The 23690-nt window shown below is 34.8% G+C and overlaps 1 protein-coding gene across 3 annotated transcripts in view; it reads left to right on the top strand.

The window, feature by feature from the left end:
* The window catches only part of LOC118192931 (uncharacterized), a 125515-nt gene that overhangs the window by 26369 nt on the left and 75456 nt on the right, over window positions 1–23690 (top strand). For 2 of the 3 annotated variants that reach the window (XM_085817369.1, XM_085817372.1), the window contains exon 2: window positions 22322–22358. In XM_085817369.1, the coding sequence (XP_085673495.1) occupies window positions 22335–22358 (24 nt within the window). In that variant the 5' untranslated portion in view covers window positions 22322–22334. Of the gene's footprint in view, window positions 1–20866; window positions 20958–22321; window positions 22359–23690 lie in introns of all 3 variants that reach the window. The other variant, XM_085817371.1, reaches the window with a different exon arrangement.

A 23690-nucleotide genomic window follows, 5' to 3' on the forward strand; every position in this document is an offset into this window, starting at 1 on the left:
AATATTTTACTAGGGTATGTTAGAGGCCGCGCAATATTTAGAACTTCTGCAAGACATAATACCGGATTTTTTTGAGAACCTGCCGTTACTTCAACTTCGGAATGGATGGTTCCAACATGACAGCGCGCCTGCGCACAAGAAGTTGCAGGTGAAGCAGTACCTGATGGAGGAGTTCGGAGAACGAATAATCGGGTATGGTGGTTTCGAAGAGTGACCACCACATTCACCTTACCTGACTCCAATAGACCTTTTCCTGTGCGGATACCTCAAACAACAGGTGTATGCAACCCCTCCACAAACATTGCAAAACCTTCAACCACAAATTACAAATGCTTGTGCAAACAGTGTCACCCACTATGCTACAACGTGTGCAATATGAATATATCCTAACAAGGGTTCAGATGTGCATTTCATCTGATGGAGAGAAGTTTGAACATCGGAAATAAAGGTAGCTTGTGATAACTAGTTGTTTTTTTTTCTTTCTAATATCATTTCGTGACGTCACAGTTTCAGAAATCGCGAACAAACAAATGCGCGTTTAAAACGTTCTGTTCTTAACATTCATGTGCATGAAGCGTCTTTTCGTACTAAATTGACGATGCTCTACAACTTTGTAATTCACTATTTTTCCCTTTCTCGTACCGTTTTCGAGATAAGGATACTAACTACTGTTTTCCACCAGGTATGTGAGCTATCACATCTAGTATCGCAAAGCCACTGTACTATACCTAGACACCAATTTTCTGCGTATAGCTGCAGCCGTTCGACAATTAAACGGGTGGTACCGGACTTTAGGGGGCACCCTGTACGCTCGAGTACAAAATTAAGAAAATTTGCATATTACGTCTAATTTTAAGAAAAGTATTGAAGCAAAGATACTAATTATGCTGCCAAAGAATAGTACAATATTCGAATACATAAACGTACATGCGCGTGACTCCGGAGCTGTGCTTGGAGAGGGAATATAGGATGATTTGGTTATAATTACGACAAAGCATCGAGGGCTATCTGCTTAAGGGGAGGGATGCCTTCGTGGAAACCTTTCTAAAGGAAACTGGCTCGTATACACGTTACACATGGGGAAAACCATGAAAACGCCCATGCAGTTAGCCCTATCGCGGGATTCGAGCCTTGGACCGAACTACCAGTGTTCAACTACTTTAACGCTCGACCGCTGGTGGGCCTATAGAGAGAATATAAACTCACGACGGATTTCGGCGATTTGTGTCTTGTACTCCTTTAAGGTAATCGCCGTATTTTTCGCAAGAGTTGAGTAAATTCATAGGAACCAGGTAAAAATAGTAGCCATGAACGTTTGGATGACGCAGTGAGATGAAGAATTGTTGACAAGTTGGAGGCAGACCGATTACAGGCGCAGGAGGCTTCAGAGCTCAATGTAATCCTCACTGTAATGTAACTCGCAAATTCAAAATATTCATGATTCCTGTTTAGCTTTCATATGAGGTGAATATACAATAGTATTGGATATCACGAAAAAAAAAAAAAAAACTTGGACTTATCGATCGAACACCCCGTTTCACACTGCGAGTGCATAAATTTTCAGTAGATATGCTGAAATACAAAAATTGAAATTGTAAATATTTTAAAGGAATCTAAAAAATATATACATATATTTTGCAAATCTAAAGGCAAAAATCGAATTTTGTTAAATTCGATTTCCGTTTTATATTCCATCGCTTCACTGTGGGTACAATAATTAATAAATAGACTATCTTAAAGCTTTCTTTAAAAATTTAATAAAATATAGTAAAAAAAGTTTGTCAAGGTACTAAGTTGCAATTTTCAAATATCTGTATGCTTTTATTCCATTAAACTTAAAATTTTAAGCACTTTTCTTGTAAATTTAATTAATAATACTTGTTTAAAAACAGTTGTAAAGATTATTTTTCAATAAAATAAAAATGCACGATTCTGAGCATTACGATGTCTTGAAAATATAACTTTTTAAGTGTTTTGTTGCTTCATTAAAAGTTACTTCACCTCTTTATTTTCCGTTGGAGTTAGTTTAAAACTAAAGCCTACAGTAAATGTCTAGGAAGTCAATCATGTTGTAGAATTCCTCACTTTGTAAATGCTAAGTTACAGTTGAACGTGAAGAATCTTAAGAACTGATAATCGAATAATCGCTTGAGTTCGTGTGACAAGAAACAACAAGATGGAAGGGTAAATAACCCTTTATTATTCAGATAAGATTTAACAGAACTCCGTCTTGGAGTGTACCATAAAAGTCGGCACTCGGGCTTGAACTTAGGCTAAGAAGTAAACTAAAACTAATCTAAACTAAAAGAGATATAGCTGAAGCTATCAAGATTCTAGCCGAGTTGGCCCCTTAACGCTAATTGACTGCGAAGCTATCAAGGGCCTATAGTACGGCCGAGCGTAATAATATTTTACAAGAGAGTAGTCTAAAAAGACGGACGCGTGCAGACAGGTTACCTGGTAACTCTCTCCCTAAGACCGAAGAACTTCGCGGTTAAATATCACTCTTCCTCATTATGTATTCAGACGGGATTCTAAAACTACGTTCTGGTGGGAAGTAATAAGCTAAGAATCGACAGGAAAGGAACTTAAAGATTTAACTGTTAATAAAATTAACATAATTCTTACAATGTATAAAACCCCCCAGCGACCGAACGGTAAAATCAATGAACACTGGTAGTTCTGACCTGTGTTCGATTCCAGGCGAACGGCTGCATGAGCGTTTTGTTGTTTTCCCATGTGTAACGTGTGCACAAACCAGTTTTCCTTAGAGAGTCCTCCACGAAGGCATCCCTCCCTTTACGCATTTAGGCCTAGTGTTCTTTGCCGTAAACAATTAAACCAAACCAAACCAAGTATGGTTTGAATCTCTTGATTTTATATCTTGAATCTCTTGATTTTATAAGTATTTTGAAATTAGAAACATTTGTTGTCTATATTTTTTCCGGATTCAAATTACGTTCTTACAATGCATTACCATAATTTTTTAGATGCATGTCGATCTTATGCCGCATAAATCTGCAACAGCATTCATGCTATGATGCTTTTAGGACCTCGAAGTGGTGATTTCAGTTTCTGAATGATCACACAAATAGATATTGTGCCCAGTGGATGATAAATAAAACTTTTAGTTTATTTTCAATATTATAAAAGTGCATTGCTGAATACAGCGCTAAATTAATTATTTAATAAATCATTTTATTTGGATTCTTAAATATATTTTACAACTACAGATTTATACTGTGAGGATCATAAATAAAGTAAGTTTCTAACATCGTATAACAGATCAACTACGGACTTTCTAATTTTACACCTCTTATACATTAAGAAAAACAATTTAATGATTCTGATGAAGTTTTGTTTACACAGACTTCTTTTTATATTTTTCTTAAATTTTGTTCAAATAGTAATACTCTTTTTATAACATTTTGATAATTTTCATTTCGTATTAAAAAATAGCATTCAGAAGGATCATGAACAAAAATGAGATCTTTTAAAATTGAACCTGTCAACCTCTTCTTCGAGGAAGATTCAATACTGCGTTTTTTGGGAAAAGGCAGAGTTTTATGCATATTCTGAAAAAAAAAAAAAAAAAAAAAAAAAAAAAAACTCTCCATCAGCCGAGAGAGGAAGAAATTAAAGATAATTCAATACATTCACAAAAATTTTCACTGACCAATTATATACAATAAATACGATTACTTTCCTTTCAATATTAGGGTAACTATGGTTTGACTTTGGGTAACTGCTAACTTTGGTTCGATCACCAGATTGAATATCTCATTGAATGTCCCGTGCTGATTATAAGATAAGGTACTCAAAGATTTATTGCTCAGTTTTGCAAAGAGATGTTAAATTAGATAGAACAGTACTGATTGTAGGAAAAGAAGAGAAAGCAGAGATTTCGAGGAGAACAATGCAGAGTATCCTTTTCAAAAGGAAAATCTGCGAATTACCTGAACACTCCGAAGGCCAGATAAAACAGCGGAGAAAGTCCGAATAACATTCATTCAACATTTCCTTTACGCGGCGGGAAAAAAGAGAGAGTAATAACAGTGTTATTGATAGAAATGGCACTAGTAAAACTCTTATTTTATTTGTATTTAGTATCATTGTAATTGTCAGGCTTTTAATATATAATGCTTCCTTATGCAAATTACTAACTTTATTGTACGCATGTTTTTTCCAATGCTATAGAAATAAAGGCTTACTGAAGTTTCTTTCGAATATACGCTGCATAGGGAAATATTTCACTAAACGTTATTTGGAATAAGGATAAAACGATTTTATTTTCTGCTGCTACGATTTGATAGTTAACAAAACTAAACTTGTAAGTACAACGTGTTGTGAATTTTACAGACATATATTTTCATTTAAGGTTAACTCTTTTATCTGAAAAGAAATCGTTCGCAATATGTAACAGCTTTCATATTTTAGATCATACACATTTTTGTAATAGTGGGAAAGCTAAGATTTCTTTCATTTACTGCATTTAATATAACAACATATTTAATTTTCCAATACAGGAGTACGGCGATGACGCATGTATGTGAAAGTGGACAAGAATCCATAGAGTGTTGCACTTGCAAGTGGAGTTTGTAATGCAAAATCAAAATTACCTTTTGCAGAATCTTAATTAGAAATTACAAGGGTATTAAATTACAGACATTTAGAGTAATAGTTGGCATCATGCGTATGTTTGTCCATGCATGATGCGTATGTTTGCATGATGCGTATGTTTTACTAAGGAAAGTTACCTTTGGTAACTTTGTAAGGATATTAAGTTTTACTAACGTTATTTTATTTTAAATCTTTACTATCACTTCTTATTTTCTACTTCCGGCCAGAATTAAAAGCTTTAACTTATTTATGCAAATTTGTCTGGCGAACGCCAAGTACTTAAGTTGTGGCTTTTTGCCAAACAAGAGAGAGGAAGGAGTTAGTAGATCAGGCCGCTTGCCTTAGCAGTTTTACTCGGTTGCTGGTTGCCTTCCAGGCCAGAGGTTTAATCCTCTTGATAATTTTAAACGTATTGTAGTGTTAACAGTTCTCTGTACTACATACGGCTTCCTGTTAATATACGGCCAATCTTCACGGAGGCCCTTGTTTATTATTCCAAAGTTAAGTTAGAGTTTAGTTAATATATTTATATTCTTACGTTCAGACCACAAGTGGTTGGTCTCTGTATTCCGAAGTCCGGAAATCATTGTAAAGAGTGAAAAATAAAGGGTTTCGTATACCCTTCTTGTGTATCTTGTCTACTTCCCACATTTATTGAACATAGCTTTAGTAAGCTCCCTGTTCCGAGTCAAGTTCTTGAATGTTCCCAAAGCAAGTAAGAAGAAACACTGAACCTGATAGTGGCGCCCGACGAAGAAGAATAACCATGGCCGAGTTTCAAGAAGAACCTGTGCTGCCTGCAGAAGCGGCTCAGAATCCAGAAATGCCAGCTGCCGCCCTGGAAGGATTTGGTTACATCGTCCAGACCATGCGCGCATGGATGAAACCAGAAGCAACATTTAATGGAAACTCACCGGTAACAAGTTTTTTGGAAAAACTAGATGACCACTTCATGATGTATCCAGTGCATGAGTTCCAAAAAGTCACCTTAGCTACCAGCGCTTTGAGGGGCCAAGCGCTTAATTGGTTCAAATGCATAGGCAGAAGTCTCTTAGTTCAAGCGGGAAGTCCCACCTATACTTACGAAAATTTCAAGACTGCCTTAGTAAAAGCCTTTCCTGTCGTAAGGGATCGTGCGAAAATAGAAACGGAACTTTTCAGCATATATCAACAAAGAATCGAAAATCTCTCAAGCTTTATTTTAAGAAAAATTCACGTCTTCAAACTCTTGTATGGAAACCGTCCGGATCCTGAGATAATTCAAGTGATTTTTCCGAGGTTACTGCCCCAAGTGCAAGACTTTATTGAATTAAGGAATCCGACTACACTGGAAAAGTTATTTGAGCTAGCAATCTAGTTTGAAAGTCGAAGAACGGCGGACATTGAAAGAAGACGCCAGTATGAAAAACGAAACCAATTTGGTGCGCCAAGACCACAGCAAAGTCAAGAATACGGCTACGGAAGCAAAGCGAATCAGTGGAAAAGGAAACCCGAGTATCAAAAAACAGCCGGCGAACGTCGACGTTTCAATAGCAATCCAGGAAAAAAGTCTCAAGGCCAGTGGAAAAAGAAGGAAAGCATGGAAAGGAAAAAACAAGATTTAAACTAAAACGGATTTCTGCTGATGGGAGGGTGCGGAAATCCGAAGGCCAAGAAAACCCCTCTTCCTTCAAGTTAAATAGAGTAATTTTGAAAAATTTGACTCTTCCGAAGATTGAAGTGTTGGTGAATAACATCCCAGCCACCGCACTCCTGGATACAGGCGCGCAGTGTTCCTGTGGGGCAGAAGATTTTTTAGGAAGTATTTTCGGAAATACAGCATATATAATTCGGATAATACGACAGTGTTAGCTGCGCAAGGAGAAAGATGCAAGTGTATAGGTAAATTACCGCTATACGTTCGTATCAAGGACGAACAAGTGAAGATTATGTTTTTTATAGTAAAGAATCTGCAAGCACATATCATCTTAGGAATAGATTTTCTTTCAGAGGCAGAAGCAACGCTGGATTTTAATGAAGCGTCCCTTAAGCTGACGATGAAACCAGTTCGAGAAGAAAAAACGGAACCGCCAATGTTAAACCTTGACCACCTGCAACAAAGAAGCAACAAAGAATCCGACAAGTGGTAAGTGAATTTGCTTCGTTATTTAGTGATATTCCAGGATTTACTCAAGTTACTAACCATAGTATCGACACCGGAGATTCACTGCCAGTTCGCCACAAAGCATACCGGTATGATAAGAATAAAGAAAAATTATAGAATGGCACATTAGAGATATGTTACGGAAAAAGATCATAACGCCCATCTCAAGTAGTTATGCTAGCCTGGTGGTTTTATGTAAGAAAAACAATGACTATCCATTAACACATCCAAAAAGGGGGCGTTTCGCGATTGACTATCGTAAATTAAACTCCATGACTATTTATCCGGTATATCCTTTACCTATTATTGAAGAAATTCTAAGGAACATAACGTCTACCAAATACATGACGACTTTAGACTTAACGACTGGTTATTTTCAAATAGGGCTTAGACCGGAGGACGTGCCTAAGACTGCTTTTATAGCCAAGTCTGTCACTTATTCATTCCTGCGTATGCCGTTTGGCCTTTCAGGGGCACCGGCAACATTTCAGCGATGTATGGACATTGTGCTAAGGCCTGTTCTTGGAAAGTCCACATTTATCTATTTAGACAATATCATTATTACTAGTGATAATCTGGACCAACATATACAGGATTTAAGACAGGTGTTTTCATTATTAAATGAGGCCGGTCTAAAAGTTAATGTCGAAAAGTGCAAATTTGCAGCCCCTGAATTAAAATACTTAGGTTACAAAATATCTCAGAAAGGAATCGAGACAGACGAATCAAAAATAATCGCTGCGCAAAAGTATCCGCCGCCAAATACGGCGAAGAAGCTCTCTTCTTTTCTAGGACTTTGTTCATATTATAGGTCCTTTATAAAAGATTTTGCAGCTATTGCTTAACCGTTGTTAAAATTAAAAAGGAAAAAGGCAAGATTCTCGTGGACGGCTGAAGCCAATAGTGCTTTCGAAAAATTAAAGCAAGCATTAACGCAAGACCCTGTGTTGAAATTTTCTGAAAAGGATGAGAATTTAGAAATTTCAGCGGATGCTTCGGATTATGCGGTAGGAGCGGTACTTTCGCAAAATCAGCAGCCCGTGGCATTTTTTAGTCGAACTTTAAATCAAACACAAAGAAATTATTCCGCGACCGAGAGAGAGGCACTTGCAATTCTGTTAGCAGTGCAAAAGTTCCGAGTCTATTTTGGAAGGGCGAAAATAACAGTGTATTCTGATCATGCGGCGGTAACTAGATTGTACTCAGGGAAAAACTTATTCCCAAGGTTAATAAGATGGGCACTCAAGCTACAAGAATATAATCTGGTAATCAAGCATACCTCCGGAAAGGAAAATATCGTAGCAGATGCCCTATCCAGATTAAAAATAGATGAAGAAGGTAATACTGTAAAGGTGGCAATGCTCACAGCATGTACAATAAATTCCCGAGAAACTGTAATAACCGAACTGGGTAAGGATCCTGAGTTTAGAAACATTTATGAGTATTTAAAGGATCCTGAAAATTTTAGCCACCAAGATATTGTGTCGATAAGAAATAGGGCGGCCCATTACGAACTAATAGATAGTCTATTATTCTATACAAAAACTACGAATTCCAACAACGAATTTCGACCTGTTATCCCAGCTAGTCTTAGATTAAATATACTGCAGGAGTTACACGACTCACCTTTAGCTTCTCATGCTGGTATTCGAAAAACCATCCAACGCGTACGCGAAGCAGTGTATTTTCCTGAATTGCAAAAGTTAACAAGGGCGTATGTCTAGTCCTGCCCAACATGTCAAGCAGTTAATTATATTAATTTCCCCCCGGCCGGGTTTCTAAATAATATTAAATCCGATTTTCCAAATGAAATAAGTGGCATCGATTTATTGGGCCCTTTCCCAAAAAGTCAGTTAAATAAAAGTCGGTATCTCCTTGCTATGGTTGATCATTTTAGTAAGTGGACCGAAATTGTCCCCTTAAAACGAGCCTCCGCGAAATTAGTTACTGATTCTATTTTAAATAAATATATTTTAAAATACGGGGCGCCCCTAAAATTTATATCGGATAATGGTCCTCAATTTGTAAGTAATATATTTGAAGACATATGCCAAAAACTGGGCATACGTCATTTAAAAATGGTCCCGTATCGGCCGCAATCAAATATAGCGGAACGGGTCAATAGAAATATAGTGAAAATTATCCGTAGTTATGTTAAAAATTTTCATAAAAGCTGGGATAACTAGGTTAATGAATTTGTTTTCGCCCTTAGGTGTGTGTGTGTGTGTGATTATGGCAAAGCCTCGAGGGCTATCTGCCTAAGCGGAGGGATGCCTTCGTGGAGGACTTTCTAAGGGAAACTGGCTCGTATACACGTTACACATGGGGAAAACCACGAAAACGCCCATGCAGCCAGCCCGTTCGCGGGATTCGAACCTCGGACCGAACTACCGGTGTTCAGCGACTTTACCGCTCGGCCGCTGGTGGGCCTTTTCGCCCTTAGGACCCCAAACATGATACAAAGGGCAAAACTCCTGCTGAGTTATTTTTAGGTAGAAAGATTATAACGCCGTTAGATAAATTATTTTATGTTCAACAAAGAGGCCTAGAATTTAAAATGGGTGATATAGAAAAATTAATTAAAGAAGCAAAAAAGAACACTGAAGTGGCACAGAGAAAACAGAAACTGTATTACGATTTGAAACGACGGCGAGTAACTTATAAAGTAGGAGATGAAGTATTAAAAATTAAGCATTCACTTTCTTCAGCACCAGAAGATAAAACCGCCAAATTTTTTCCACGATTTGAAGGACCATATGTCATAGAAAAAATAACTCAGGCTGTAGTGGTGTTAAAAGCCAGGAATGGTGAAACATGCTCCGCAAACATTGACCAGATAAAACCATACTATGACCGTAATAAAATGCAAATATTTAAAGATCTTTTGCAGGATCCGGCACGGCAGGCACGGCAGGCACAAGCTCCAGAGGTGGAACAACGACAATCACAAGGGCAAGCCATTAGGAGGCAGGAGCAATTGAAAAGAAAGTTTCCCCGTTGGAAAACTGAAGGTAACAAGAAAAAGAAGCCGTTCCACCGACCAGAAAAGAGAGCGCACGACCACCCCCAGAATGAAGAAGGGAGAAGTACGACGAATGCAAAAAGAGCCAGGAGAAATAACGGCAACTATAACCCGGCTCCCAAACGGAAGATCTACTCATCGGACAGGACTCTACGCAGCAAATGTCGCCGAATTGCGGAAGGAACACCAGCGGCGGAGGAAAAGATACAAGGAAAAGTTGAACGGCCAGCAACGAGAAGCAAGCAGGAACGAGAGAGAAGTGTCCCGGTTCCGCCAAGACCAGCGGCCATCAGACGGCCAAGACCACGGGCAGAGGCGAAAAAGAAGGTATTCAAGAGTGACCGATCTGGAGTGAAAAGAAAGCTCCTAGAGGAAGGCACTGAAGGGCGAGCCCGCTCAAGAAGGAAGATAAATCAAACACGAATCTTCGCTACCTTCCTGGACTGGGCAGAGAAAAGAATGTCCGAATATCACAAAGATAAGTAAAACTTTATGTTACTTTGCAAACTTAAGTTAATCTTTCATTCTTACTGCAAGTGGGAGATTTCAAGACGTTTTACCTCATGTGAGGTCTACCTTTATCGCCAAAAAGGCGAGAAATGAGTTGTTACCTATTTTGGTATTATGTTTTTCAATTACTAAAGTTGATGTATAATAGGAATGTGTAAATACTTGAATATTGTAAAAGTTATTGTATAAAATTTTTTTTAAATGATTCTGGCAAGAAAGAAGTTTTAGTCTGAAAGACTTTTGAAATGTAGTATTTCAATGTAGAAGAATTGGCACTTGCTTGGAAAAGAATAGAAGTTAACAATGTACTACTAATGTATGTTTTAAATTGCGTAAAATTAACGGCATGTTAATATGTCCTTATATACAATGTGAACTGTTATTTTAAATGTTATGAAATACTGTGATATGGTAAAAGTGAAAGTAATGCCAAAAATTTTAAACTTATTCGTGTGACTGTAAAAAGAGCCAAATTATTGTGAATATGTGTTAAAGGTTGAATGAATGTAGTTAGGCTCTCTGACGCTACACTTCAGAGTTAGCCACTTTCAGAATAGTACCTCAGGGTTTAGAGATGAAGATAAGGTGTGTTATGAGGTCTTGTTATGTTGAATTTTTAACACGTTAGTGTTTTGATTGTAGACGGTAGTGTTGAACACTTGTACATAAACACATTCGTGTTTGGTGTTTTCTTTTACAACACATGTCAGAGAGCACGGGGAGAGATAATTAAATAAAGTCATGAATGAAATAAGAATGTTAGGAGAAATATAAATATTCATGTTACTTGCCATTTGATTGTGTAACATTTCATTAAACTAGTTTTCCTTCCAGATCTCTGGAAGGAACCAGATTTCAACTAAAAGCTCCTGTTTAGATGCAGTACAGATGAAAAGTAATTGTCCATGGAGCTGATAATGTAAAAACAATTTTTTTTTTTGAATTTCTAGTTTCTAGTGAGGAATGTTTGTAAAAGATTGGCCTCGCGTTAGATTCTAGAGCTAAAAGTTTTCAACAAGGTCGTTTTAGACCTCAGTTTCAAACTAATTAACTCTGGCGGGAAGTATGTAAGGATCTTAAGTTTTACTAACGTTTATTTTATTTTAAATCTTTACTATCACTTCTTATTTTCTACTTCCGGCCAGAATTAAAAGCTTTAACTTATTTATGCAAAATTTGTCTGGCGAACGCCAAGTACTTAAGTTGTGGCTTTTTGCCAAGCGAGAGAGAGGAAGGAGTTAGTCGAAGCAGGCCGCTTACCTTAGCAGTTTTACTCGGTTGCTGGTTGCCTTCCAGGCCAGAGGTTTAATCCTCTTGATAATCTCAAACGTATTGTAGTGTTAACAGTTCTCTGTACTACATACGGCTTCCTGTTAATATACGGCCAATCTTCACGGAGGCCCTTGTTTATTATTCCAAATTTAAGTTAGAGTTTAGTTAATATTTTTATATTCTTACGTTCAGACCACAAGTGGTTGTTCTCTGTATTCCGAAGTCCGGAAATCGTTGTAAAGAGTGAAAAATAAAGGGTTTCATATACCCTTCCTGCGTATCTTGTCTACTTCCCACATTTATTGAACATAGCTTTAGTAAGCTCCCTGTTCCGAGTCAGGTTCTTGAATGTTCCCAAAGCAAGTAAGGCGGAAAATTGAACCTGATAACTTTCCTTAGTAATATTAGGATATGGATAGAGAGGATTAGCAATATTAGGATATAGATATATAACCCTGAAGAGGATATATTAAAAATATATCCTCTTCAGGGCCTTACGGAAAATATATGTCATTGATATTTTCCCTATAAACATGTACAGATGAACTCATTATAAACAATTTGGTCTTAGTAATAAAACAATTTATAAATCCTCCAGTGTTGCTAAGTATAGCAAAGTTTTAATTTTATAATATTTGGTAACACTATAATTTTTTAAATCATTCATATTTTAATACACAATCATCCGCGGTATCGTCACATTTTTTTTGGTAGTTCACTCATCCATTTTTAATGTCTTTTTTTTTTTTTCGTAAAAGAGTTAATAATTTGAATTACACTGCAAAGCTAATTAATTATACGCATGGATTAGTGAATTAAAACAACTATAACGAAGTCAGTCTGCCTAAGCTTTGTTCCAGTTCTAACAAGATTTTCTAAAAAATGAATAACGCTCCTACAATGCATCTATAACCAAGTGAGGTACAGGTTGCATCACAGAATGCAAACAGGGAACCAAAATCAGCTTAAAACGCAGTCTCGAAGTCACACTATAATGTCTTAAAACGTGGCATGCATTACCTATGCGTCTGTTCGCGAGCAGCGATATTTCTATGTAATCCGAAATAGCCAAAGCTGAAACCATGACACGAAGACACTATTTGTACGATGCAATGCTTTGGAGACTGCCGGGGTGTCGCAAGCTGATGCAAGACGATCCACTCTGGAATAGTTACAAAAGGGATCAAAACATCTGTAGAAGGCGTGAGTCTGGGGCCCGGAGCATTTGCTAGAACGGCGGACGATCGCTTTCTGTTGCTATATGCAAGACACCGTAGATTACTAACAGCAAGATAGATTGCGTTGTATCTCTCTGTTGCTGCAGGATGGCCTATATCCCGACAAACTGTGTTGCGTTGACTGTATGAAGGTGAACTCTACTCCCAACGACCTGTGGTTTGTGCTGTTTTGTCCCCATCGCAAGTCAGATTGCTGATGAACTGAGTTTGAGAACATCAGGAGGAGGGGGCTTACTTGTATGGGCAGGAATAGTAATGAATGGCCTAATCGACTTCTATGTGGACGAAATTCTACACTCTCTTGTGCTTCCTTTTCTCTCTGCAGTAGGTACCAACGCGATATTTATGGACGATGACGCCAGTCGGCATAGCATTTTCACGCATATCTATTAAATATTTTTGGTTTCATTCAGTGTTCCTTAATTCAGCCTTTGTTCCTTAATTTTTTAGCAAGAGTGTATTTACTAGATTAAAAAAATTTTAAAGACCCAGTTAATTTAGTCAGCGGGAATGAAATATCAGAATAAGTAACTCTTCATTTTATGTATCCCTTGTCCTTTAAAACACAGTAAGAGAATCGTTGGATGGAGGTGAACCCAGGGATTCTTTGTCATTGAGTTGCCAACTATAATGTTGAGTAGGAAATCGCCACTCAGTTTTAATCGAGAAATGCCTAGGATAAGATACTAGAGAATAGTGCATCTTTTGTTCCTTGCCATCAGCCTCACTTTAATATTTCCGTATCACCCGATTTTACGTATTTCCTGCTCCGCATAAACACCGCACTCACAAATATTCAGACGTTATGAGAATGTGAATTTGGCTCACGGAGAAGTAACTGTCTGTGCTAGCTGTAAAACAAACTAAGCTGCCCTTTTCCTTTCCTTACAGAAGATAATGGAAATAAAAGCTTCCTGCTTTATATGCTTTGATTATTCAGATGGCGAAATTCACAACTTATAAAAACTTCCATGGTGTTGCGATCGAGAAAACTTATATGTGGTTAATTTCTAAGCAATAAACATTAAAATTCTTCTTGAATCGACCTTTGAATTTTTGCATTGATTGTGGTGGGGTATATATTTTTGGAATGATTGTGATGGTGTATATATATACGACTCTTCACTAGCAAGCGTGCAGATGCGGTAATTGAAATCAATATACTAGGAAGTAATTTGAAGTGAAACGTCTCTCTCGTTATTCTAGATGCTCATTAAAATTTCGTTCATCATGGTTAATCAGAAGGGACAATTTATTGAAATTTATAATCCAGAAAGGATAATTATACAACTTTCCATTTGAGTAGTAGCGAAATGGCTGAATACACGCGAGAAAGGTTCCTCATAAACTGGCGCTAAATACGCGTTCTGTGCACGGCATGCACTTGTATAACCACATCATCATACACACAGCATATCGCTTTTTATTCCCCTTCTGTTTCGCCTTTTTGATAGAACTGGCATTTCAGTGTCATAAATAATTTTGTGCACGATTTTTAAAGTCAATACCACAAGAAATCTAAATACTTGTCGAAATTTTTCCTAGAAATATGTTGAATACATGCATCAATGAGTAGTATACATGCAGATATTTTTCATGAACAAAGGAAGAGGAACTTGCATTCTTATTCCTCATATATTAATATTATGGTTGAAATGAATATCAATTTATTTCCTGGTTGGCAGTAAATTTTAACTTTGATGAAAAGATAGCCAGCTTCAAAAGTAAATAAAATGTACGGAATATTTTAATTGCACTGTTTTCAATTAAATGCACTTAATAGTATGAAGCAACTATTTAGCTATTTTAATCTTCTTAGTCATATGTGATTATAAAATAACATCGTGAGATAACAATGACAAATTTTAAATCTAAATTCTTAAAGAGAAATTTAAAGTAAATTGAAAATAAATAATACTCAGATAGTGCGTAGTTTCTATATTCTATTAATCCTTAAAATTTTGTGTTAATATCCTAATATTAAGATTCGTATATCAGACTCGACGATTTTATTTTTAGTCACATATGACCAAAAAATATTATGGTAGCTAAATAATTTTTTAAAAATTTTGTAATGCATTTAATTAAAACCGAGCAACCTAAAAATTAATTTTATATAGTATTTTATTTTTTACTTTTCAGTCTACAAAATGATTAATAATAGTAGTATTAATAATAGCAATAAGTCACTGCTAGCTGAGTGTAGGGAAAGTTATTCCTTCCTCTCGGCATTGCAACACTGTATGCGTGATGTCATTGTTTTTCAAGGTTTTCCTGTCTACCCGATGGTTATCATATTTAATTCATTTTAATTTAGAAATCTGATCACTTTAAATCTCGAGGTTGCTAACAATGAAGACTTAAATATTTTGATTCATAGTTTCTTTTTTATTAGCAAACGCACAGTGTTTAAAATTTGAAAAAATTGTGCAAAAGTGCTAAATTAAGTAAATTGTTTTAGAAATCTTTTAAAATCTTCATTTGAATAACTTTGTTCCCTGTAGTGGAAGACGTAAAAACAAAAATTCTAGGATTATTAGTTTAATTGTAAAATAAGGATATGGGAGAAATATTTAATACTACATAAAAGTTAATTATTATCGAATTTTGAAAACATTGCTGTGTAATATTGCATTTTCATCAAAAATAAGTATGCGTCAAAGTATCAAGAAAACTGATCCTGTAAAAGAGGGGATTAAAAATTAATTTCAAGAATTTATCCAAGTCATAAAACTGAGTTAAATAAAATCATGTTGATATTAAGAACAAAATAGTGTTGTTATTAATTAACAGACGAAACCTTCATTTATAAATTTTATAGTTCGCCTAATAATAAGAATTTCTGGTTAAAAATAAAATACACACTGCTCTGATATTGGAAAACTAATTTGCAGAAACAATATTTGGATTTTTGTTTCAGCATAACCAGGACTGTTATTATTAAAAAGGGGAGAAGCCTGATGAATAAAAATATTGGGTTGTCTGGAAAAGTCATAACGCATTTTTTCTATGTTTTTCAAATTTTCTTTATTTATATAAAGAACAATGAATAGCCAATATTATATATTCCGTTTTATCTTCTTGCTACCCGAAAGTTTTTCTTTTAATGAGCTTTGTAATTCCTCATTCGCAAAAGAACCTAGCTTTATCGGTGAAAAGCTGAACAAGATGCTTTACAGTCTCTTTGAATTGAACGATATACCACGAGAGAAATTTTGAATATGCTACGCGTGGTAACACTTTTCATCCAAATTCCAGTAATTTTGGTCATGGATCAAACTTGTGTGTTGTCTTGTTTCCAAGCTCTACCATTGAGCCAACAAATTACTTCGATTGTGTGCTGTCGCCAACTGGAAACTTTAACTAATCCATCTTCCAGAAACTTTCAGAGCTGATTTATCGTACTGGAATTGCATTCCATCCCGATTACGCGAGATCTTGTGCCCTCAGACTTTCACTTGTTTCGATCTCTTCAAAATTTCTTTCGTGGTATAACAGTCAATTCAGATGAGGCCGTAAATCAGCATCTTTTTAAGTTTTTCGCTGAAAAACCTAGGTTCTTTTGTGAATGACGAGTTATGAAACTCATTAAAAGAAAACAAAAAAAATTATCGAACAAAACGGGCAATACCCTATTGACTGATCATTGCTCTTTATATAAATAAAGGCCCCTTGAAGAATGTAGAAAAAATGCGTCTTAAGACAACCCAGTATTATAAAAAAAAATGTAGTATTATCTACAATGGCGACCTGCTGAAACCAGAAGTAAACTGGCCGGATGTAAAATCGTATCTGAAATTGCAAGTTATATGATGCTACAAATTATTAGTACTGTATAAGTAGGGAAATTAAAACAATTGAACTGAATTATTTAATTAAAGACATGTCGCATGAGAACTACCCCGGGGAATGGAATTTAAAAGTGTGATATCTCTGTTTTCTTGCAATAACTTGTTGAGAGATTTTCGTATATCGATACGTATTTTCACATTTACACGATGAAGTTTCAGACGTCTAAGAATCACTTGAGATCAACATATGATAATCGTTTCTGCCATTCATACATCTGGCCTGTACATATTTTTGTTATTTCTTAAACAACATACCGTGATATCTATCATGCAAGTCTTCATAATTTATGCTGTATTAAATTATGCATATGAGTAATAACTTAGGTATATTTAAAGTAAAAGCCAAGACTGCGAGATGTTACGCGCAAAACAGCACAAACTTTTTTATATAAAGATTTTGAGTATAAGGTGTTTTTGAATAATCGAAGAAATTTGCAGCAGTAGAGAGTTGAAGATGCAGCATAGCAATTCGTTTATTGACATTTGATGCTAAAAATGGGGAGGAAGTTTGGTTTATTCAAGAAAACTATTTGCGAATAAAATATCATTGCTTTGAATGTACTAGCGGAATGTCAATGGTCTTAATTTAATTAAATATCGCTTGCACAAGAAATACAGGCATATTTACTAGAATACACTTTACATAAATAACATACCAAATAAAAATTGATTAATAAAATTGCGATGCGGTATGAAAATACATAAATTAATTAATTAACAAATGCCGCTTTACAAAGAGTTCCAGATTAACATATGGCGCTGCACAAAAATTGACTTCAACATTCGCTTAGGAAGTTAGCTTTGCAAAGCTAATTGACGCCACTTTTATTTAGGAAGCAGTGGTAAATAATATTTGCAAATAATAAGCAGCGTAGCTTGCCAGTCATAACGTACAACGAGGGGGAGGGGAAATTTCGAAATTTTCCCCCTAGCCGTAATTGCGATCGCTAGATGTCCATCTGGTCCAAATTCTTTTCCATCACGTACCGATCTGGCCTCAATCCGCCGCTGTAGCCGCCGACTTTTCAATCAGATCTCAACAAAAAGAGGCTTTTCGAAAACTAACGAACATTGGAGTGACTGGGGGGAGAGTAGGAATCATTTTTGATACGGAAGCTAAGGGGCGGGATGTCAAGTATGTGGTGTACCACGCTGCTGCAGGATGTGCACGGTTCGTCGGTTCTACCGGAAGTGAACAAACGAGTTTCCGGCCTTCATTAAGATTAGTCAGTAAATTGTTCGTTGAGAGGATTTTTCTATTTTGATGAAAAGTTCTAAAAAAATGAAAACAAGTACCTGTTACCTAATATTTAACTTCTGACGAGTTTCTACCTGTCATCTTTTTTGCTGTTCACGCAATCGCCGTGATGGAAGAGATTTTGAAAAAGTTCTTCATTCAGCCATTTTCAATTTGGCATAATGGGTATTTCCATGGTAATTTTTTAACACATCAGAAACTCTTTCATATGTTATTACATTTAAATCAATTGCAAGCCTGAACATCCAATCAAAGTACCAAAACGATGCTGTTGTGATTACGCGCGGAATTTTATCTTTCCTTTATCTCCCATATCATCAATATGTAGTGCTTATTAGTGTAACAAAAGAGAATTATTTAAAAACAGATTTGTATTTTATTAATATTTTTCAAAAGAAAAGTGTTTATAACATTGAAGTAACTAGTAAAACACGTCTTACATAGGACTGCAAATATGTACTGCGCTAACATGGCCGCATAAATAGGCTGAATTCATGGACAGTAAAATTTTGGAATCACTAACCAGCAGAATCTAGGATAAACAGAGACTGCAGCGAATGCCAAAAAGACCAGCTACGGAATTGGCCTGATTTTGCGTACTTCCGTTCACTGTTTGTTTTTCTGTCATCTGTATCCAAAGTGAAAAAAACCTAAATTATAATTATGAATATTCTTTATCATTTGAGAATCGTAATAAGCTCTATGTTTCTGTATTCCCAAAGCCAGTCTGACCGTACTGTAAGTGTGGGGGGATTTATTGCTGTTGTCATTAAATTTCACTAAATATAAAAATAAAAATTAAAATATAAAAGTTTAATTTATAAATTTAAGTGATTAATTTAATTTTTAGTTAATAATTAATTAATTTAATTAGTAATTAGTTAATTTAATTTTTTAACCAATGCCAGACTTTTATTAGTAAAAATGTGTCATCTCTAATAAGATGTAAGTACTTTGCAAGTTGAGTTGCGTTTTTGAGTTCCAATTTAAATTTACAAGTCCAGCAACTTGATAATATCTATCGTTAAAGGTTCAGATGATAGAGAGAAGTTTAAATATAAGAATGAGACGATTAAACAGAAAATGTAATCTGATATTGGTATGTAAATTTCAGTTCAAATTCTGAACCAGTTTTAAGCAGTTACTCGTTTAGAAATTATTCCCACCCTAGAAATTAAGGATATGCAATGTAAAAATCTTATATTTCAAATGAACTCTACTAAATAGCAAACCTAACTACTAAATGGCAGAGTAAAAAAAATGTTGCTGTGGTAATATTTCATTTAAAATTAATGTCAAGTGGATACCTAAGTACTCAGGAAGAGTTTCAAAAGTCGCTCTTACAAGAATATGAAATTTTTACAGGAGAGTTAATAATAGTGTATATTGGATATAAAGACAAAAATCCATTCTGAAACGTGACGCCAGAAATAAGCAAGAGTTTTTCCTATTTTTAAACTAATATCTTTTGAGATAGTGCATGCCAGCACGAACGTCGTGAAATTCATCGCTTTATGTAATGATGTCTGGACTAACTAAAATAAATATTTACTAAAATAAGATTTCTAGCCATTATCAAGTTCTCTGACCAATTTATAAAATATCTGTTGCAGAAGAAATCGTGATAAATGTTATTCCATTTAGCTCATGGACTTATCTTCATGATTTTATCCGTATTTTTACAGAATGTCCGCGAAAATATCTACGAAATGTCCTTTTTTATGATTTTTCTTTATGGGCCTATTGAAAATGTCACGAGAAGATGACGGCTCATTACCTTGTTAGGCCTAAAATAATTTTATAAGAATGGTGTAAAATCTTCAAATTTTAGGAAATAATCTGTCATGTTAGAGCTAAAAAAAGACAAATCTAAGGTGAAATAAGAATCTAATATAGTGCCTAGTCGTTTGACTTTCGACAGTTTTACAATTGAAAAAAAATGACTATAAAACTTAAATTACAGATATAATTATAGATCACGTGAAAATTTCAGAACAGTTTTGCAAATACTTTACAGCAAGTTTTGAGTTCAAAACGTTATCTCGGATTCAAAAACCATTTTTGATTCATATTAATGAGGGTAAATGACCTTCTATATAAAGCCCAAGAGAACTTGTTGAGCTATCGAATAAGTTAAGATTAAAACTTGAGTTTTCACAAAAATTTTGACTGAATTATGGATCGCAGCCAACATTGAATTTCCCCCTATTTCTGAATTCAATGTTGTTCTGCTGTTCAGCACTACATACTTACGTGAAATCCCTTTTACAGCTTAGAGCTGATTAAATCCGAATATTGCTCAACTTTGAGAAACCCTGAAGATTATTTACGACAACAGTGTCTAATATTGTATCAAAATTTAATTAGATACGGAGCAAAAAAACCACATCCGTCTCATTAAAACATGATTTCCTTTCATTAATTTTTATTTACCTGAAACAAATCCTAACATTACTTCTTATATGTATATTGTTTTGTAAAAGAAATATATTATTTATGGGGAAACATTTATTTTTAAGCGCTGATCTACAAGAACTGTGATTAATATTTGAATAAAGACAAATGGTCTTTTTTTCAGTGGGTTATTTTATAAAATAGTTACGGAAATTAATAATAAAAAATAATAATGATACACAGGAACAATTTCTTCTTTTAGCACTAGACGGACTGTTGGTCTCGAAATCCACTTTTTGTCGCTATCACTTTTGTTTCCGAATTACTTTAAAACCTGTTGCCACTAAATGTTATCGTGATGTACTATTAAAAAAATTAAATAAAATTTTGTATGTTCCTCACACTAAGGACAAATGACGGCACTTAGAGCAGTTGAATTTTTAGAACATGTAGTCCTCCATTTGAACACGGGCATCTTGAAGCTCAAATTTTAAATTTCAAATTTATTTTTGGTTTACTTCATATCTTGTACAAATTACGATTTTTTTTCCTTCTCAGATATTTGAAAGCCAGAAGTGGCAGCACTGTTCGAAATAAAATATTTTTATATCCAGTACTCCAGTCTGCTGATATTCGGCAAAATTTTAAGGTCAGTCTTTCAATTTTAATCTGGAAATTTGGTTATTTGAAAGCAATGTGTTGTCCCTGTTTCAAACTGAATACTTATTATCTGCACAAGTCAGCCTGTTGCCATTCAGTAAAGACGTTTTACGAATCAGCGTGTTGCCATTCAGTAAAAATTAAAGTAAGATATTTAATTTTCAGATTTAATCTTCCTTTTACTGAGTAGTAAACGAAATGACTGAAAAGCAATAAACGTATTCTTAAAAGTAATTTTTCTAATTTTAAATCTGATTGATTGAAATAAAAATGTATTTAAATAATGAGATGTCTAATTTAGAAATATTAAATATTTTTATGAAATGACACTAGCTGCACTTATAGAAATCATTGACGTTTTCTTTCTTGCGATAACTTTTAGGTAGCTAGTTTTCAAAGAAATAATATAACGTATAAAAACGTATGGCAAACCTTTCACTGTATCGGGAATTCTAATGATATGCTATTTTTAAATATTTTGTGATTTTGTTCTTGAATTTTATATGGCGCAAGTGAGAAAAAAGTGATGCTTAATAATAAAATTAAAAAGAAAAAAAATGTGTTAGCGGTGATTGAATCCAAACAACCTCGATGTTCAGCAATAGCAAAACGAAATTAATAAATCATTTGGTGCGATGTTAAAATCAGATTCCTTTCCGAATTTCTTTCTTTCTTCTTTTTAACTCTCTGAATTTCCTTTTTGAGTAAAAGTAAAAATATCACGCCGCATGAAGATTATGTAAGACGTTAAAGCCCTAAGAATTATCGGCTCTTGGTTGCCTTAGCATTTTCAGTAATCTTGCATGTAATGTGTAATTTACTTTTAATATGACTACTGTAAAGGTACGTAAATTTTGAAGTACGCATGCAGTGTAGCATGTGCTGTTTGATTAACAGTATTTTAATACTGTATCGCTTATTCATTAAACGCATTTTATAATTTTACGATCTAAATATTTCTTTATCCCCGTTTTTAGAAGCCTTTATTTTGCGACAAGTACACAACAACGGAAGTGCAGTTTTATTATTATTATTAGTGTAGTTATGCATTATTGCCTCCTATCTTATCTTTTCATTCCTACACTGGTTAACCCATGAATGTTTGATTGAGTTAAATTTTGTGAATATTAATCGTGATTAATTTTTATACAAAATGTGGGTAGTAATAATAAATCAGCGGTTCACCCGCGATTTATATATACGTAGCATTCGGTAATATTTCTAATTTTGAAACAGATAAAATTTCATTTTCTATTTGCAAATAAATTGTGTTATGGTTGTCAGAATGTTGGAAATGATAATTGTATACTTTTTAAAAATGCATTTTACATGTAAATTATTTTCTTTATTTAGGATTTGGTAGAAAATGATGGATCTCGTGGTATGCGAGGTGAGTAGAGTATTTCATTTAGTAAATATCTACTCATAAATCTTTTGAAATGAATAGCATATAAATTCCAGTTCATTCGAATATTTTTTTTTATCTTTTATTGTTTCCGAAACAGCGTCAAGTTCTCAATAGTTGCAAAGTTTGCACTTAAAATATCTCGAGCATTATTTGATATCTATCAGATGCCTTGAATTTAAAAAAAATAAATGAAATCTTAGATATTTCAAACATGAGAGGTTTTTCACGTTTATATATATTTACGCTAATTTCTAGATTATCTAGACAAGTTTTGAAAGAAAAGATTTATTCATAATTTAAATAATGTAACTGTATTTGATTTTATGCACATCTCTGAACTGATAAATTGTTTCACTGAGTTCGAAGGACATTTCGCTCATAAATCGCCTGAGTGGTAAAGTACCCATGATTGGTATTTTACGCGAGTGCTCAGAGTGAATGGTCTGGCTAAATAAGAGTTTTCGTGGTTTTCGCCTAGTGAAACGTGAATAAAAGTCAGTTTTCTTTAAGAAATCCTTCACAAAAGAATTATTCTCCTTAATTAGATAGAATTCGTGCAGTTTGTCGGAATCCATACTGGTTTCCAAAAGCGACGTTTAAGTAAAATAGAAAAAATAAAATTATCATAAAGTCAGACTGAACATGAAGGTAACAAACTGGTTTATGCATGAAAAAAAAAAAAAAAAAAAAAAAAAAAAAAGCAAAAACCCATTATCTACAAAGATGAAAACAATATTTAATTTCCTTAAATCCATATGATAATGTTACATTTGGCAATTAACAACTGATGTTTAAAGCTAAAAAAGTTAACTCATAAAGTGCATGGTATTAACATGGTATGTGACCACCCCGGACCATCATACAAACTTAACATCGATTACGTATATGCTTTCAGTAACGTGACAAACCATCATAGGAGCTAGCAATGGCCATTCCTCCAACAATGCAATTTCCAATTGTCTGAGATGGCTAGATCAGGTAAACGTGCAAAGACAGCACATCCGAGAGCATCCCAAAGACTCAACAAAATTAAGGCCGAGGAATACAGCGGCCTCTCCATACAAAATAGTACTTACATTCTAGGTGTGATACTGGTTCAATGGCGATTGGTATTATCCAACCGTAAGGAGAAAATCAGAACCAGCTGCTTCAGCTTAGAATCTGATCATGGGATGTAGGACTTCTTCCCGACACCGCGCGGCAGTCACAGAACCGTCTCTAAAGAAGAGCAGCTGGATGCGATTTCTCAGTGAAATTTCAGCTAATGTATAACTCAATCTTAATTCGTTCAAGAACGGGAACTTTGCACCAATC

Source organism: Stegodyphus dumicola, chromosome 5 (assembly GCF_044657685.1).
Source record: "Stegodyphus dumicola isolate Sdum_Otavi_A_Nest chromosome 5, ASM4465768v1".
NCBI classification, from domain to species: domain Eukaryota; kingdom Metazoa; phylum Arthropoda; class Arachnida; order Araneae; family Eresidae; genus Stegodyphus; species Stegodyphus dumicola.